Source organism: Hylaeus anthracinus, unplaced genomic scaffold, assembly GCF_026225885.1.
Source record: "Hylaeus anthracinus isolate JK02 unplaced genomic scaffold, UHH_iyHylAnth1.0_haploid 11981, whole genome shotgun sequence".
Classification (NCBI taxonomy): Eukaryota; Metazoa; Arthropoda; class Insecta; order Hymenoptera; family Colletidae; genus Hylaeus; species Hylaeus anthracinus.
This window is the reverse complement of record NW_026534329.1, coordinates 3602977-3619656: the sequence shown is the minus strand read 5'-3', so window position 1 is coordinate 3619656 and position 16680 is coordinate 3602977. Positions and strand designations below refer to the sequence as shown.

Below are 16680 nucleotides of genomic sequence, written 5' to 3'. Positions count from 1 at the left end.
TATTCGTTGCGTTCGATGATATTTAACGTTGGTGCGCCATTTAATTCAGGATACATTCTGATAAGCTCGTATCTGTTTCAATCCTTCGTGTCAGGACCTTTCTGCACGCCAGAAATGAGTCTAACTTGGTCTTAGATCAACACTGAAAAGAACCAAATGGAGAAAGTAATATTTGTTTTGTACGAGAGATCTGATTGGTTCCTTTCATGTTTTCTTCGTTTCGATTAGGAGATTTGACTTGATTTCGTTTAACGAAAAACTTCATTCTACATAATTTTATAATGTGATTGTTGGATCGATTGGTTTAGTATTCCAGGAGCAAATTCATTTCAGTTAACTGGGATTCATTTTCTGAATATGATCCTTATTATTCTTCCTACTCTTTAGAAATATATATATAAAATATATCATTTATATCTGATCTATAATAACGTACATGCATTTAATTTATTCTTAAAATGAACCTGAAGAAAGGCGAACCATAAACCGAATAATGAACGTCATGGGTAGAACTGACTCTGAACTGAAGTCACTCGAAGTTGGTAGATGCATGAGAAAAGAAAGCTTGAAATAGTTGAATGAGAGAGTACGGAAGGGCATAGACAGTGCTCGGTGATTGGAGCGTTCTCAAAGGTAAATTAAAGGGGAGCAAATTAAACAAATAAATAGGAGCCTTTGAGGCAAGGACCTTGTAATCAAGGCAGTGATGAAGAATCTCTGCTGCATATTCAACCGCCCAGGACGTTGGAACAGAGGAATAAGATGGTCGAATTTGCAACAACAACAAAATGGAAAAGTACAATTCTGTACTTTTAGAAACTGAAATTTGAATAGTTTTATTTTCCAAGCTCGGAGCACAACGCAAGAAGACTTCCTAAAAGTTTACCTTTACTAAAGTATACAGCGCTGTTTGTAATTTAAATATATATATAAAAAAAATGTCTTAATTTTTAACGTACGTATAAAGGTAGAAGTCAGAGCTCCTCGTTCATTTCCTCAGAATTAAATCCTAAAGAAGAGTTAGTCCTAGGGCAGCCCGCCGAAATTCCCCGAAGCTATCGAGTCGACGATTCCTTCTCGTCATAAACCTCGTAACACACGATACGCCTTCCACCCACGCGTGACCACGGGATACCAGGTATCGTAACGCGGATTCTTCCTCGAACCGCCTCCTTTCCGGTAACCGAAATAGGAAGCGTCGTCACGACACCGAGCACTATCAATTTCCACGGTGGTTCGATCACGAATCGTCGGGGCTGGCCGCGGAATTATCATTTAATGGCCTCGCAATAACACGGCCGAACGAAATGGGAAGAAAAGGAGTCGCTATGAATTATTCAGGCAATCGCAGGAACGCGAAGCAATAGCGGCGTATCGCGCGATCGATACCGCATCGCTCGAACACTTGGCAACGATAAGTCCATTTATGCCAGCCATAAACCGCACCGGGAATTTTCAAGAAGATCACCGGGGAGGCGACCTTACGAAGCCACGAATTCTCGGCGAGCCACCGAGCTGCCCGAGGTGATTTTTTATTCCTCTGGACCGTTTACAGAGGACGGAACAGGGGAAGGGAAGGGAATATGAGCGGCCATCCAGTTCGACCACCCGAGGGCCAACGAACACCTTGACCAGCGCCTCGCGTGTACCTGTTCCCCACGGCGTTATCCGCCCAACCTTTCTCCTCGCGGTTTCGACCTCCTCACCCGCGCATACGTGGTCTTCTGGAGAAAAAGTTACCTCTAATGGACCCAAACGGAGCGCCAGGTCCTCGATCTGCGCTGCTGGATTCTGGGAATGTTCGATGTTGGATGTTCGATGTTTTGGAATCCAATGATGAAGAGTGAAAGAATGTTTGGGTTGTTCTGTGAATCATGGATGGGGTGTTAGAGAAATAATAGAGATAGAAGATAATCGAGGCAACAGAATTTTAGTTTTAAATCTTGTTTAACTAGTCAAACATAAACGTACATTGGGACGTGTCTGAAGGTTTGAAGGAGGATTAAATATTTAACTGGTATTCTGGAGTGTGAATGTTGATAGGGATTTGAACTTGAATTGAACTGTTGAATTGTTTGCAGGGGACACCTTGGTCAAGATTGAAAGAATGTTTGGGTTTTTGGAATCGTGGATGGTGTGTTAGAGAAATAATAGAGATTAAAGATAATCGAGGCAACAGAATTTTAGTTTTAAATCTTGTTTAACTAGTCAAACATAAACGTACATTGGGACGTGTCTGAAGGTTTGAAGGAGGATTAAATTTTTAACTGGTATTCTGGAGTGTGAATGTTGATAGGGATTTGAACTGGAGCTCTGGAGTTTGAAATCTGGAATTGATTCGACGTTGAATTGTCTGCAGGGGACACCTTGGTCAAGATTGAAAGAATGTTTGGGTTTTTGGAATCGTGGATGGTGTGTTAGAGAAATAATAGAGATTAAAGATAATCGAGGCAACAGAATTACAAACATAAATGTCAAACATAAATGTACATTGGGATGTGTATGAGGGTTTGAAGGAGCATTAAATATTTAACTTGAATTGTGAAGTAGTGAATGTCGATAGAGAAGTGAACTGGTTCTCTATGATTTGAATGTCGATATAGAAATGAAGTGGCACTCTAGGAGTTGAATGTCGATATAGAAATAAACTGACGCTCTAGGATTTGAATATTGTTGGAGGAATTAACTGGTACTCTAGAGAACTCTTCATCGAGATAAGAAGACAATGGAATTAAAGAATATGGAGAGTGAGAGAAAGGTGATGTGACGAGACTTGGGAAGTTTCATTGAGCACACGAAAGCTAGGATGACGCAGGGTTCGAAGAGTACAGATGACGCACTGTTTATGTGAACAGGTGGCTCGGTGTTTGCAGGTGAGTTGTCCTGCATAGATCGGGGCTGGTACGTCAAAGCTATTTAACACGTCAGATCGCCACGTCACCCATATATGGGAGACAGTGTTTTTCAGTGAAGAAGTAAAAAATTAATTCCGAAAAGTTCTGAAAGTTAAGCATGAAAGGAAATGAATTTGAATGAAATTCATGAATTTTGATGAAGTTAGAAAAATAAATACCATAAAAAGGCCCTCAGGTCGAAGCACTCGAGTGAAAAACACCTGGCATTTCGCTACCATCATTCCTCGACCATCAATTGTTTCCTATACTTTTTCTTCTCTAACGCAGTTTATGCCGCAATGGTGCGTACATCTTGTACGTCTTCTCTACCACGTACCAGCTGTCGTTGATCCCCGATAGATCTTACGATCACCGAAGAAATCGATACGAAATGCCAGCACGTACGCTAAATTGTATGTTCGCGATTGGCCTTTGATCGGCGAGCGTGCACCGTTCACGATGCAACGTACCTTTTGTGGAGTCATCTAACCGCTGATTGCACTTTTATCGTGTAAATTTTCAGAATGCCGGGGCTCATTTAACTCGACGTTCATTTTCGAGTAATGAGCATTAATTTTCATTGTTGCACGTACGTCATCAATTTCAACCCTTGCGGGAGACTTGGCGCGGCCAGTGGCGTCGTTGGCCTAACTCAACGTGCGTTAGGTTGAAGAACATCCTTATTCTCTAAACATCCATTCATCTTGCTTCGACATAACGCAGTGTACATCTTGTTACAAATTCTTTTTAGATTCAAAAATGTGTAATAGAAAATTTTATTTTTTTAAATTACAGCACTTCTTGTGGAAATAAAATCGATATCGATTGGTGGATGTACTTATTCCTGAGACATTGCATCGAAGATGTTTTTATTATATTCGCATTCTAGAACGATATTAATTTTTCTCAGAATAAGTGTGAGTAAGAAGAAACGGATAAATTCATTATTTGCAAACATTTTTACATGTACCTAATAAATACACGTTAAATATGTGTTTTACAGTTCATTATAGCACATAATTTAAATATTTATGCATTCGTACAGCTCCTTGTGTATTTAAATTTGTCATAAATGCATAAATATCTACAGCCTGATAATTATGGAGTACTCCTGGATAATTTCAGTTCTTGTAGCAATACGTAGCAAGGAAGTTCTCGAACTGAAGAAAACAGCTGGTTAAGCAAACCGACTAAATAAATATGCAGTTGCTCCAAACAATTCGAATAATGTCCAGCTCTGGTCAGAGTCTGCCGTGGGTTCCGCGAGTTGAATGGCCGAGGCTGTTATGTTTATCTCGTGCAGTACGCGCTAACAGAAACGAAAAGAAAGTAAAAGGAGACCTCGACGGAACGTACGTGTAAAAGACGTGCTCTATTTGCGTCCGTGGAATGTCATTTCGCGTTCGTTGTTCCTTCTTTCTAGTTGTTTTGCGGCGAGTCGTGACACGAAGCCCTCCCGGAGGCATTTAAAGAGTCTCGCGACGTGAGCTCCATTAAGTGGAACGACTGAATCACTCGCAGATTCAGATTTTTCGAAGGCGCGCCAACACCGCCAAGACGATTTTGTCAAAATTCCCTTGACGGATTCCCGTGGACGTTTGCATAACTCACTCCGTTTCGATCACGGCACGGAATTTGTCACGAATACTTTTATAATTCCGGAAATAACTCTGAACCTCCAGAAGTAGTAAGAAGAATTTTCGTGTAACGAGTACGCAGATAGCGTTATTTTTTCTTATCCGAAGCCATGATCAATTACAATTTTAAGTTTGGAAGTTCATCATACTTCCTGTTGAGAAGGAATTGAACAAATTTATTTAAAGAAATACTTGTAACAAATTCGATTTCAAATATCGTCCGCGAGAAATTCGATTTCGGATGTGCAGAAGAAAATGTAGTAATCTCTTGGCCGGTACGAGGGGCTTCGATGGAGTCAGCTTTTATGTAAAACACGATGAAATATGGAGCACAGAATCGATAGGAGGACAATATACTCGGTTTAATCTGGTCCTGATTTGAATTTTCTCCGAAATGGACCGTACTAAAGGAAGACGTCGCCGCTTTCGGGCCGAATGCCACGCAGCAACTTCCTCGAGATTGGAAGCAGCCCGATGGACCAGTGTTTGATATTTTTCGCGAAACCAAACGAGGCATTGTCGGACAACTTTTCTCGATTCTTTCTACTTCGGTTTATTCGCGACAATAAGAAAGGAGATATCTTGGGGACGTTTCATTCTCAGATTTCGTTGAATGGTCCAAGACTTCGTATTTTCTAGCACTTCTCGACGAGTTTGGATTAGAACAAAAAATTTGTTTTTTGTTGTGGAGAAATGGGTCGTGAGCAGATTGCGGATTTATGACGTGCAATAATATAGAGAGCACAAAAAATATACATAACGTATGTTGAATATGTTCTATAATTAGTACGAGAATATTAAATAATATTTTGCGTAAAAACGCGTACCTTTTGATTATGTTTACCGCGTATATACTATACTAGCTTTTATTGTAAATGCATAAAATCCTCCTAAATATCAGAATTAAAAAATGTCGTCATCAAAAATTTTTGTTTAATCTTTCACGATGTATCGAACACAAAATCATTTGTCGATATTCGACTCATCATTTTTCCTTTTGCAATTCCCAAAGAAGCCCTTTCTAGAATGTATTCTTGAGGCATTTTAGAGAACTATGTTTAGCGCTCGTTAAACCGCTGTACAGTTTCCTGTTTACCATAAATCTGTTGCCTGAAATTCCTTACCTGGCGTTTAACCGATCTTCGGCTTCTGTCTCAACGTCTCAGCGACAAACATTACATCGAGTGAAATCAGATACAATCGCGCTGTAAATCCATTCGAACGTGTTTAGCAAACATTGAAACGTAAGGATGAAAAACGGCTTGGGAAGTGGACGCAATCGGATACTATCACCTCGTGAATCGCCGTTGCGGAATTTATTTCGCAAACGGCGACGATAATGCGAGCGAAGATAGTTGTAAAATTCAGTAGACGTAGGGGATGTTATCGTCTCGCCACTGTGTCTTATCTAGCCGATCATTCGTACCGTAGGTTCGTACGTAACGCGAAAGTGGTCGACTGTAAATAGGAAACATAGTTCTGGTAACCGTGTACAAGATGTTTTAGAATTATGAGTACAAATTTACCTGTCCAGCGGTTCGCGTAAAAAGAAACAAACGGGTCTTGGGAAACACGCGTCCTAAAACTAATCGAGAACTGGTTTATCGGCTAGTATTTAGAAAAAGTAATGAAATAATTCCCGAAGTCGTTAACAAGCAATTCCAGCGATTTTATTTTTCAATCGATGTGTAAATTATCAAAACGTGCTCTACCCTCTTTCGTTTTCAAATGTATATGCGGTTACATGTGTAACGAAGTAATATACTATCTTATTTGCGTTCTATATAACATTATAGAAAACACAAGTAAAATAATATATTATATCGATTATGTACAACATTATGGAATAATTTTATTTATAATTAATATAGCATTGAAGTCTAACGAGTATGCTCGTCAACAAAATATACTTAAATTTGTAATTTAAATACTTTCTACGCATAGATAATTACGGGACAAAACAATCGATGTTCACAAAATAATTAAATTATACGCATATATGAACTTTTTAATTAAAAAAGTCAAGTAACGCACGAGGGGTAGTTTTTCGGCCCCGTTCGTTAAGATGTTTTTGCCTCCGCTGTGTAAATTCTGCCAACGCGTTGCGTTCGTTCCCATAACTCTCGAACGCTACGTATTTCCGGCTGGTCGAATCCTTTTTATTCCATCGCGCTGCTCGTGAAAAACGAAGCGGATTCGTGTTTCAAAGAGGGGCAAAGCCTGTCTGGCCGATTCCATTTGGCGATTTGCAGGGTGCGTCCGTTAGTCGAGCCAATGGACTTTGCTATTTAAGAGGGTTTCGAATATTTGGTAATTAATCGAGTCTATTCTCGACGGGACCGCGACCAGGGAAATGGGAGCAAGCGGTAAAAGTTAATGGAATGTCAGGCGGAAGACAAATTCACGACGCGCCCGCGAAACTTTTATTCCGAGCTTGGCGAGAAACTTTGAATCAAATGGTGAAGCAAAGAAACAAAATAAAATCGCCAAACCTGGAAAAAATGTCGATTTCCGTCTTGACGTAACTGAATGTTTATTTATTTCCATTACCCTTTTTAGGAGGGTTTTCATATATTTTGTTTGTGTTCTGTTTTTAAACGAAGTATATCCTTACGTTAGCTTTTATTTTGTGTATTTTTTCTAGACACAGAAAATTTAATTCATTTTCAAATTTTTAAATGCTAACCCTGAATCGGTTACGCATATTACGAGACATGCTCGTATCTCTTCAATTTCTTAAAGAACCATAACAATAGAGCTGCCTGAACTTTGTACCAACAATAAAGGCCAGCCAATATCCACACAATAATTTCTTTCAAATATCAAAGATCTATCAGTTAAATTAATTTATTACACGACGCGTGGAAGATCCCCATGACTCATGGTATCGCCAGTGTAATATTTTTCATCGTCGTTCCTTTTATGCAACATAAATTCCCGGCTCCTCCCGCGACCCTAGTATCGCGTCAAATTAAAATAATTCCATTCAGCGCGTGTTCGCCACCCAAACAGGCCTTCGAACCAGAAATGTTAGTCAAGCATCGCATAAATTACGCGTTAATACGCGCAGCACACAGGACTGGGATTCAGGATATCAAATTCTGAACAGCTGGCCGGATACGTGAGTCAAGGTAGATAGCCTGGTGCCGTTCACATATTTGTTTGTTTAGCTGCGGTTCAATAACCATGCCAAACTATTAATCTCTCCGCGTGGAAATATATACGCGTAGCAGCGCCGATTGCATAGCAACGATTATGAAACACCAGAAAGCACGAGTATACGTGACGAATGCAACCTACTGAGGATTAATAGTGCTGCTCCGATTGGGTGTTCTTTCCCAGCTCTGGCTGGTAAACTATATCGATCTTTATCATAGAGAAACTATTTCTGTGTATTTATAAACAGAAAATTTGAGGAATTTCTGAACTACTTGTTCGCAATTATCGTTTCGTTAAAAGAAATTTATTGCTTAGTCTCAATTAGATATTCTTTACCAGTTGTGCTCTATCAAACTCTGACATGGAGAAAATATTTATATATATTTTTAAACACGAATGAAAAATTCCATGATGGTTTTGGTAAAGATTTAAATAATTTCAGAAAATCAATACAGGAAGTATCGGCGTACAACTATTCCCCAATTCATTACTAATTGTACACAACATTTTCTTATCAACGTTAAATATTTCCCAATAATAGTGTCTCGTTGCTTTGCGTTCTCCAAGTCTTACGAGAAAAGGAATCCCTTGAAAAGTACGCTAAAGAAATGTTGCATGATATAGAAGTACGAATATTCTAGCAAGGAATTTATTTAGTCATATAGATGTGAAAAATATCGAAAAATTCCCTGTATGTTAAAGGATTCGCTGCAATCAACTATCGAAGAGTGCTCGTCGATAGTAGAACATCATTTTTCGAGGATGTAGCTCTCGTCCGTTTTTGCTGCCTTGTGTGCAGTATCGGAAAATGGTAATTGCAGCGGAGCGCAAAAACGAATTCGAACAAAACGAATGTGTTCGTCGTTTGACAACATGGATGTAACAGTTCGCGTCCGTCTGACCGTGACTCGTTCCATTTGTCAATCGATCAGTCGGTCCACCAACGCCAAGGTAAAAGGCAATAGATAACGGACATTGTAAACGACCACGCGCAGAACATCCCGAGATGTGACATGGCGGGATTATTATCTGGGGTATTTGGAACTGTTTATGTATTCATTATTCATGCTCCTTCGTATCGACGTCCATCGATCACGCGAGCGAGATGGTAAATGTCTCGTGTAATAGTTTTATTCGGGACTCGTAGGTGCCCCCTCCTCGCATAAGATGTCCTGTCAGGCAGATTTCTTTCGCCGTTTGGAGCGTTTGATCGGATTGATGAAATTTTTCAACGAGACGACGGACATTTGAATGGGACGTGGGTGGTATCTGAATGGAGCAGTCGAGTCCTTAATATCCAATAGGAATGGCTTATCTTTGTTAAGAGTGGGAGAAATATTTAGCTCTCGTCGTTTATAGAATCCCTTGAAAAGTACGCTAAAGAAATTTTGCGTGATATAGAAGTATGTATATTCTAGCAAGGAATTTATTTAGTCGTATAGATGTGTAAATATCGAAAAATTCCCTGTATATTTACGCATAGAAAGAGAGGTAAGTCGTACGAAACTGTTTGCTTGATCGAGTAACAGTGGCTGGCAGTCTGCGACTGTTTAGGCCAATTATTGTGGGTCTTGGGCACAGTCAGATGGCTTAAATCGTATTTCTATTGAACTTTTCGCGACTTCATGCAAATTCTTTGATGGCTATTCCCAAACCTCTCCTCTTGTACATTTAATTTATTCTCATTTTATGAGATAAATAATCTTATTCTCTTATTTTAGATTCTTTGTTTTTGAAGAGGATATGCAATCATAATAATGACATAATTCAAGTACGTTTGGCTTCCTCTGGTAACCAAAAACAAGCTTGGAACAAAAGAAATATGTTTAATACTACAAGAATTCCTATGCTTTTTAAAACCGCTCCTATAATCGCCCACGATTAAGAACAATGCCAGATTCTTTCCGTCTAAACTGTGCCACGAGCCTAGAAACCTAACTTCCCAGAATGAAAGCTGACTATCGATTTTCATGTTCAGAATTAAGTTCCGTCACAGTTACTTAATAAATTAAGCCTCTGTAGAAGTTACATTTTCTGGGACATCCTTCTAGAATACCCTAGCTTTCAAAGTTTCGCGAATCCACCAGGACTAATGCCGAAACGATGTTCGCCACGTGCCGAACTTCGTCGCGAGGCGTCCGTCGAGTTTGTCGACACCGAAACAACGTCCAGAAGATCAATCCGCCCGACCTCGAATTCCTGCTCCTGCACTCTCGCTCAGACTACCTCGGACGTCGACTTCAAATTTCGTCTGTCGCCTCTAAATCGCGTTTTAAGTGTCATTATTGTCGCATCAATGAGAGTTTAAACAGCTGACGCTCGCTCGGTCAGCGTCCATCGCACAGTAGCTGCTTCACGAATGCGAGCGCGATCGCGGACAGGTTTGCAAGAATTTTCATCCTGCGATTTGCCAACCCTCGAACCGTTTTCAATCGGTTAATAAGCATTCCACATATTTCTTTTTATATTTTTCCGTGTTGTTGGACATTTTTCCTCGTACTTTTATTTTTTATTCTCGCCGGGCCCAAACTGTTTTTAATTGGGATGTGTTTATAAGCATTTCATATATATTTGTGTGCTATTGTATATACTTTTTATATTTTATTTTCACCATACCCGTGTTCAACAAACACGGTTTTCTTCACCGCCCACTAGAACATCCTAATATTCAGCTTGACAACAGAATGCTTACGATTTTAGAGCAGACTCTGTACTCGCGGCACGGTTTGCATATCTGGGTAACTGGAATCGGCGGAATCGGCGGAGAGAAAGGAAGAACGAAGGTAAAAGGAAAGAATGGAGGGACCAGGGAACAGTGGGTGCGCGCTAAATTATCGCATTCAGGCTAAATGGTAACGAGGGATCCGCCGCTCGTGTTTCTTTCACGTGCGTGCAAGGAGAGCTTTGTTTCGCCCGGACAAAGGTGGCCGCGTTCACGTGCGAACGATGCATCGCGTCGCGGCGCCTGACGTGAACGCCTGCGGGCCTTCGCCTTGACGAGCAGTCATTGAAACGGTGCAAAATGATCCGGACGCTGTTGCGAGATAATGTTCGCGAAAGGAGAAAGGAATAGCGAGCGTTGCGCTTCGACCAACGGAGAAAAGAAGTTTCCCATTCGTGGGATATAATTGCGAGGTACTTTTGTGTGTTTCTGCTTTTCTCCTCTCGGTGGTGAGAACCAAGATTAGTAAACTGGTTGGTTCAATAGCAAATATCTACGCTGAGATTAAAAGAGTACACGTACATACAGTTAGTCGCTGTGAAAATCGTACAGAGGTCGTATCACAAGGAATTTAGTTAAGAATAAATTTTATTACAAAAAATGGAACATTGGATAAAAATAATAATGTCGTAACGTTCGATATCGTCCTCACACTCTTCCAGGACTTCTCGAGTTCCCTTTTTCGATTAAGGATACTTCGAACAGTCCGAGTCCCATCGCCAACCTTCGAACATTTCCCTCGATTAAAGGGAAACAAAAATATTCAAGGTGATAACATTAAGCGAAACATCTCGCGCGTACCTTCAATGATAAACTCGAGCCATACGTTAACGACGGGGAATGCGATAAATACCATTCATCCGCGCAGCGTTTCACAGATTTCACTTTTTGATTAATCTCATTACGCGTCTGATACATCGGACACGAGAGGAGTGTCCCTGATATTTATCAACCTTTCCGTGTTTATGAGCCACAAACGACCCAACGTATCCGCGTGGTGGTGCATGATCGGAACGAATCTGCGTGGAAAGTATTGGTCGATGGTCATTCGCGATCGAGGGACACGAAGCTCGAGTAATTAAGAGAAAATGTTAAACACTGTCGATAAAATAAAAACTCGTGAAAATAATTTCATTGGAAGATCGGACGATATTTGTTTCTCTGTATTGCATTCTATATATGAAGTCATCTACATATATTCTATTAATTTTATTTAATTTCGTTCCATTTATTTCATACTTTTTCATCATCACTGAACTGAATATTGTTTCTCTTCTGTATTGCAATACATATAAATTGAATTCATTTTATTTCATTTTTCTCAAATTACAACACACTTGTTCCATTACTTGAAAATGCTCTTATTAAAACACTTATTGCACACTGTGTCCATCTTGTAGTTCCTTGAAAATTCAGATTTCCCATAAATGCATAGAAATCTGCAGTCTGTAACTTCCATTTCGTAACCTATAATTTATTTAAAAAATTAATTACCACTACACTGCAGATTTTATGAATTTAAGTGGATTACGTTACATATAATCTACTACACAATTTAATAAATTAATATTTTCTTTTGCACAAGTGCGCGTACCTTTTGCTTTCGTTTAGCATGTTCAGCATTAATAATGTTCAATTACACGTAACTACCCACTTCGAGATTCTGCATACTCGAGTCATTTAAACGTGCATTTCGAACGTGAAAAGAGGTTTATACCAATTCAAGCATTTCCGTCGGTTTTTACGCAGTCCGTCCGGTTATTTATCAGATAAACCGTGCTTGCCTTCCGTCAAAAGGATCGCCGATCACGGGCGGGCTCGCTTTTGCCGCTTAATTAATCGACCGATTAATTATCTCGCGCGTAACGCGTTCCTCTGTCACGTGCAATCACTGGGATCGTCGGTGCGCGACGGCGGGGGGCGTCCCCCGCAAAGGTTTTCACGTAATAATATTACTTTCGCGCGGCTTCGAGCGAAATCGGACGCCAATTAAAGCTACGCGATTGCTCATGCGCGACGACCATAACTCGCCCGATCACGGTTATGTTTTCTTAACAATGCCCTTACTTCTCGCAGGAGACACTGTGGATATTATTCCCCGATAACGCTGGATTAATGGGAAGTTCTAGTTTCGATGCTACATTCATTCATTCGTTTATTTAAAGTGCGTAACTTATTATATAGAGTTATTGCACTACTGCTTACTTATTACTAGCTTATTTCCATTCTTCTTATCATCGTCTTTTGACTCGTGCATTGACTCCTGCATTGTTTTAATACCGTTTGCAGTATCTCTTGCTTCTCATTTATTGGGGCCAGCTGGCCTCCCTCTAGCTCGGAAACCTCGGGGTTGCTAAGTCCGTACCGTAGCCACAAACACCGCTACAGCCTCTGAGGGGTTTCATGTGCTACATTGCTTTCTCGATCGTTCAAAATAAATGATCGAGGTACTACTGTATTACGTGTGGGTATGTTACTCATTTTCAAGAATTGAAGACGAGTAGATTAATACAAAACAAAATTTGTTGAAAATAATCTCTTTAGGAGATTCGACAATATTTCTTTTTCTGTTGGATAGATTTAACGTCGCATCAGGATGTTAAATTGAACGTCCTCATCGTCATTATAATGTTATTATTTGTTTTTTAAGACCTCGTAATTAGAAAGTCTCGATATGTTGAATTTTCGTTTATTAAACCTCTCTTGCTCAAAGCTTCGATGAGAAGCCTCCATAATTCAAAGATTTCAACTCTTCCCTCGAGGTTCAAATCACCAAGATTGAACTGCATCTCCAATTTCTCGTCTTTTCTCACTCAGACCTGAATGATTGAATTTCTCAAGAAATGAAAGGTGAAATCTCTCAAGACCCGTCGAGCAGTGTCTTCGTTTCGAGGCAAAACTCTAAAATTCATTTCCCTCCACGATACTTGTAGCACTCGACAGACATAATGTACATGTAAATGCCAAGCGCATGATACATGGAAATCGAAGGAGAAACTGTTAGCAGCCAGTAGGCCATGTCGGCGATCGATGAGGGATTGCGAGTCGAAATTAAGGAACCATTGTAAATGGACACTCTTTGTCGAAGGGGTACAAAGCGATGTCAGATTAGCAATCTGTGTTAAAACGCATGGGAAAGGTTGCGGGCTCGACGTCATCAATTAACGTTGCGTATTATAATTCCGTGACCCGCAGTTAACCGTGCACGTCGGCTCATTTAAACGCGTGAGTTGCGCTTTAACCGACAGGTCGTAAACTTTTCCGCTCGAATTTAGCTTCGATTCACCGTCTGCGTTCGCCTTTTGATATCGGACACCTACGTCCGCGGCTCGAGGGTGGTTGTGGACGCCAAAGCGTTCCATTTTCTGCAAAAAGGTGGGCGAAGTACGTATTTCAGTCCGTGAGTACAGTGTCGGACAAAATGGTAGGGCATATCGTCTATTTGAATCTTTAATACATTCATTAAATATTCGTCTTTTCGGTATATAAATATTCGTGTCATATAGTCATATGTTAGATATTTGTTTTATTTATTAAAAGCGGGATATGTATATTTTAAAATAAACATAGCAACTGTTGAACTAAGAATTTAAAAGTTCAATACGGCGGACCAAAATGCGAAAAATGACTCGATTTGGATGAAAGTTATTATTCGAAGGTTTTCGAGATCGCTGATTACGAATCTGAACTCAAACTTCAGAAATGAAAAATGGCGGTTCCACCAAATTCTACAATTTTGATTGACACTGTAGCTGGATGGTTGAAGAAATAGATTTGGTTGTATCGAGCATGTTGTACCGAAGTTCACTGCGCCCTTTTGTGTGGGTTTCGGTTCCGTCTAACACAATGGCTGCACGCTGACCATTTTATTGCGCAATTTGGCGAAATGTGCTTCCTGATCTGTCTGGTATTTACTCCGCCAGGATTCGGTTTGCTCAGACTCGGCGGTAAACTCTGATTCGCATCGATACTTCTAACGATAATTTCCTTTTGGCGTGGAAGTAAACGGAAGGGCGTTTGAGTGATTCCATTTTCTTCGTCTCTGCTTCGTAGCTTGAGAGCAGTGGTTCTTTACTGCTCGCGATATTTTTTAGCTCATGTTACGGTTCAGTGAACTAAAACTTGACTTACTTCCGTGTCATGCACGATTGTACTAACTATTTAAAAAAAGTACGAGTCAGAAATATTAGACAGTCCTAAGATAAGCAATATTTATATGTTCAAATGAGACAATTAAATGTAGGCATTAAATTAATTTATATTAATAATTGCTTGCATTCCATCGTGGGTTTCTGTAAGACTGCCACACTTCTTTATGCGATCTCAATGACTTAAATTGTCACATTTGTCACAGGATCTGATGTCGACTCAAAACTTAGAGTAGACTGGTACAAATAGTGCGTGGTTTGAAACAGTCTATTCCTGACATATGAAATGATTAAGTATCACAGTGAATCATTCAAGTATCATTTTAATTACATCGTGTAAATCAATGCTTCTCCAAATTTATAATCAAACATTCGCACTGTGTAGCCTGTTTCGCGGCGCGTTGCTCAAGAATCACTGTATTAAGGGCTAGCGAATATCGGATATCGAATATCGAATATCGAATGTCTTTGATCACGGGTAGAGTTAATTGCTTCCTTTGAATTCTAACGAGTTAACGAGAAATTTCGTTTGAACGAGAAAGTTTGATCCTGTCGAAACGTATCGATATCGACGTTGATATTTTATGAAATGCATTCTTCGTCGTTAATTTCTGTCGGGGAATGGAAAAAGGTTCCGCGTCATCCAAATGAAAAATGATCCACCAGCGCGATTTTAATGGGCAAACTGTACACGTGTTTGCTTTCATTCTTCGAACCGCAAGAACATCGTTAAGTTGCAGGGCGATGCAAGGCATCTGGAACGAACTGTTATTAGCACCGACGGACCAGATAACGGTGCGAATAATTAAACTGGAATCGTCGATATCTTCGAGCAATTTCTGCGTTTCCGGTTGTGGATAGGCCTGGGCAGGCCGTTTGCAAGGGGTGGTTGTTTAGAAAAGAACTTAGGAGAAAAATAAGAAGAAGAAGAAGAAGAAGATGCGGTATTCGATTGTACAGGGTGCACAAAAGAACACTGCAGAAAGAAAAGAGACACTGGAGGCCAGTTGATAGTCTTGGTACCACAGGATATACTTTAAATAAACAAATCAACGATTTTCTTTAACTAGATACCTGTAGCTATGGTCTGACGTGGGATTGTTTCTCGACTTCTCAAGCTCAAGCTCAACCTTCAACAGGTTGAAATATTTAATTGTTTAAAAATATTTAAAGTTTCAGTAGCCTTGGCTTAACATTGTCTCCAGTCTGGCCTTGATACTGTCCCACACTCGAGGCTTTCTCAATCCTTCTCAAACTTTGATACAACTTTCTATAAGTGTATATCTTTCGAGAAAGGTACACAAAGTAATCTATTCGTATATCAATTTGACAGTATTGTGCTCTTTAATGTAGACAATTTTCGTGTCATCTTCCCTCGATTTAAATCTACTACTGAAGTAATATGGACGTTTTCTTGTCCCTTTACGCGTCAGAAAAATCAGAACGAGCCAATTTACGTGTTCTGCAAGCCTAGCATTAAAGTGTCAACCCTGAAATGATCACACGCGGCTTTCGACTGCTAGTTACTGTACGCAACGCTTACCCATCGCAAGGCACACTCTCGTATTCAACGATCCTATCAAACCATCCAGCTCGCGCTCTCGTCGTCAAAGCTGAATTATTCACTCACCCGGGATGATGCTTGGTGTACGTCGTCGGCGTTGTCGCGAGATGCTGATAGCCCTGAGTGACGGTTTCCCTCGGCTGGTGGCGATGATTATTGTGATAACCGGCGTAGGCGACAGCCCTGGTACCGCCGTATTCCGCCACCGCGACTGCGCTGAATTTCTCGTGTCTCGTTGGACCAGGTCGTTGTTCGCGTGAACGTTGCTCCGCGCGATGTCTCGACGCACCAGGTGCCGATTGCGGCGCGAACGTCGTGCTGGGTCTCTCCGTGAAGAGGTCCTGGCGCGACCAGCTCTTCGTGGTAGCCTGCTGAAGGCCCCTGCCGTCGCGATCGTGTCTACGCGGCTGTTTCTCGTGGTACCAGAGAGGCAGGATCATCCGATGACTCGCGTATCCTTGATGGTCGCTGGTGAAGCGCTCGACGGAGGCAACCTCAATCGGGAGAACGATCAACGTGCACGTCAACAGGATTTTTGGTATCAGACCCATCGCTG

At 40.7% G+C, this 16680-nt stretch overlaps 1 protein-coding gene across 1 annotated transcript in view; it reads right to left on the bottom strand.

Moving 5' to 3' along the window:
* LOC128885579 (uncharacterized) overlaps positions 1 to 16680 on the bottom strand; it is a 32318-nt gene that overhangs the window by 15325 nt on the left and 313 nt on the right. The window contains 1 exon segment of the mRNA XM_054139676.1: positions 16191 to 16679. Coding sequence (XP_053995651.1) covers positions 16191 to 16679 — 489 coding nt within the window.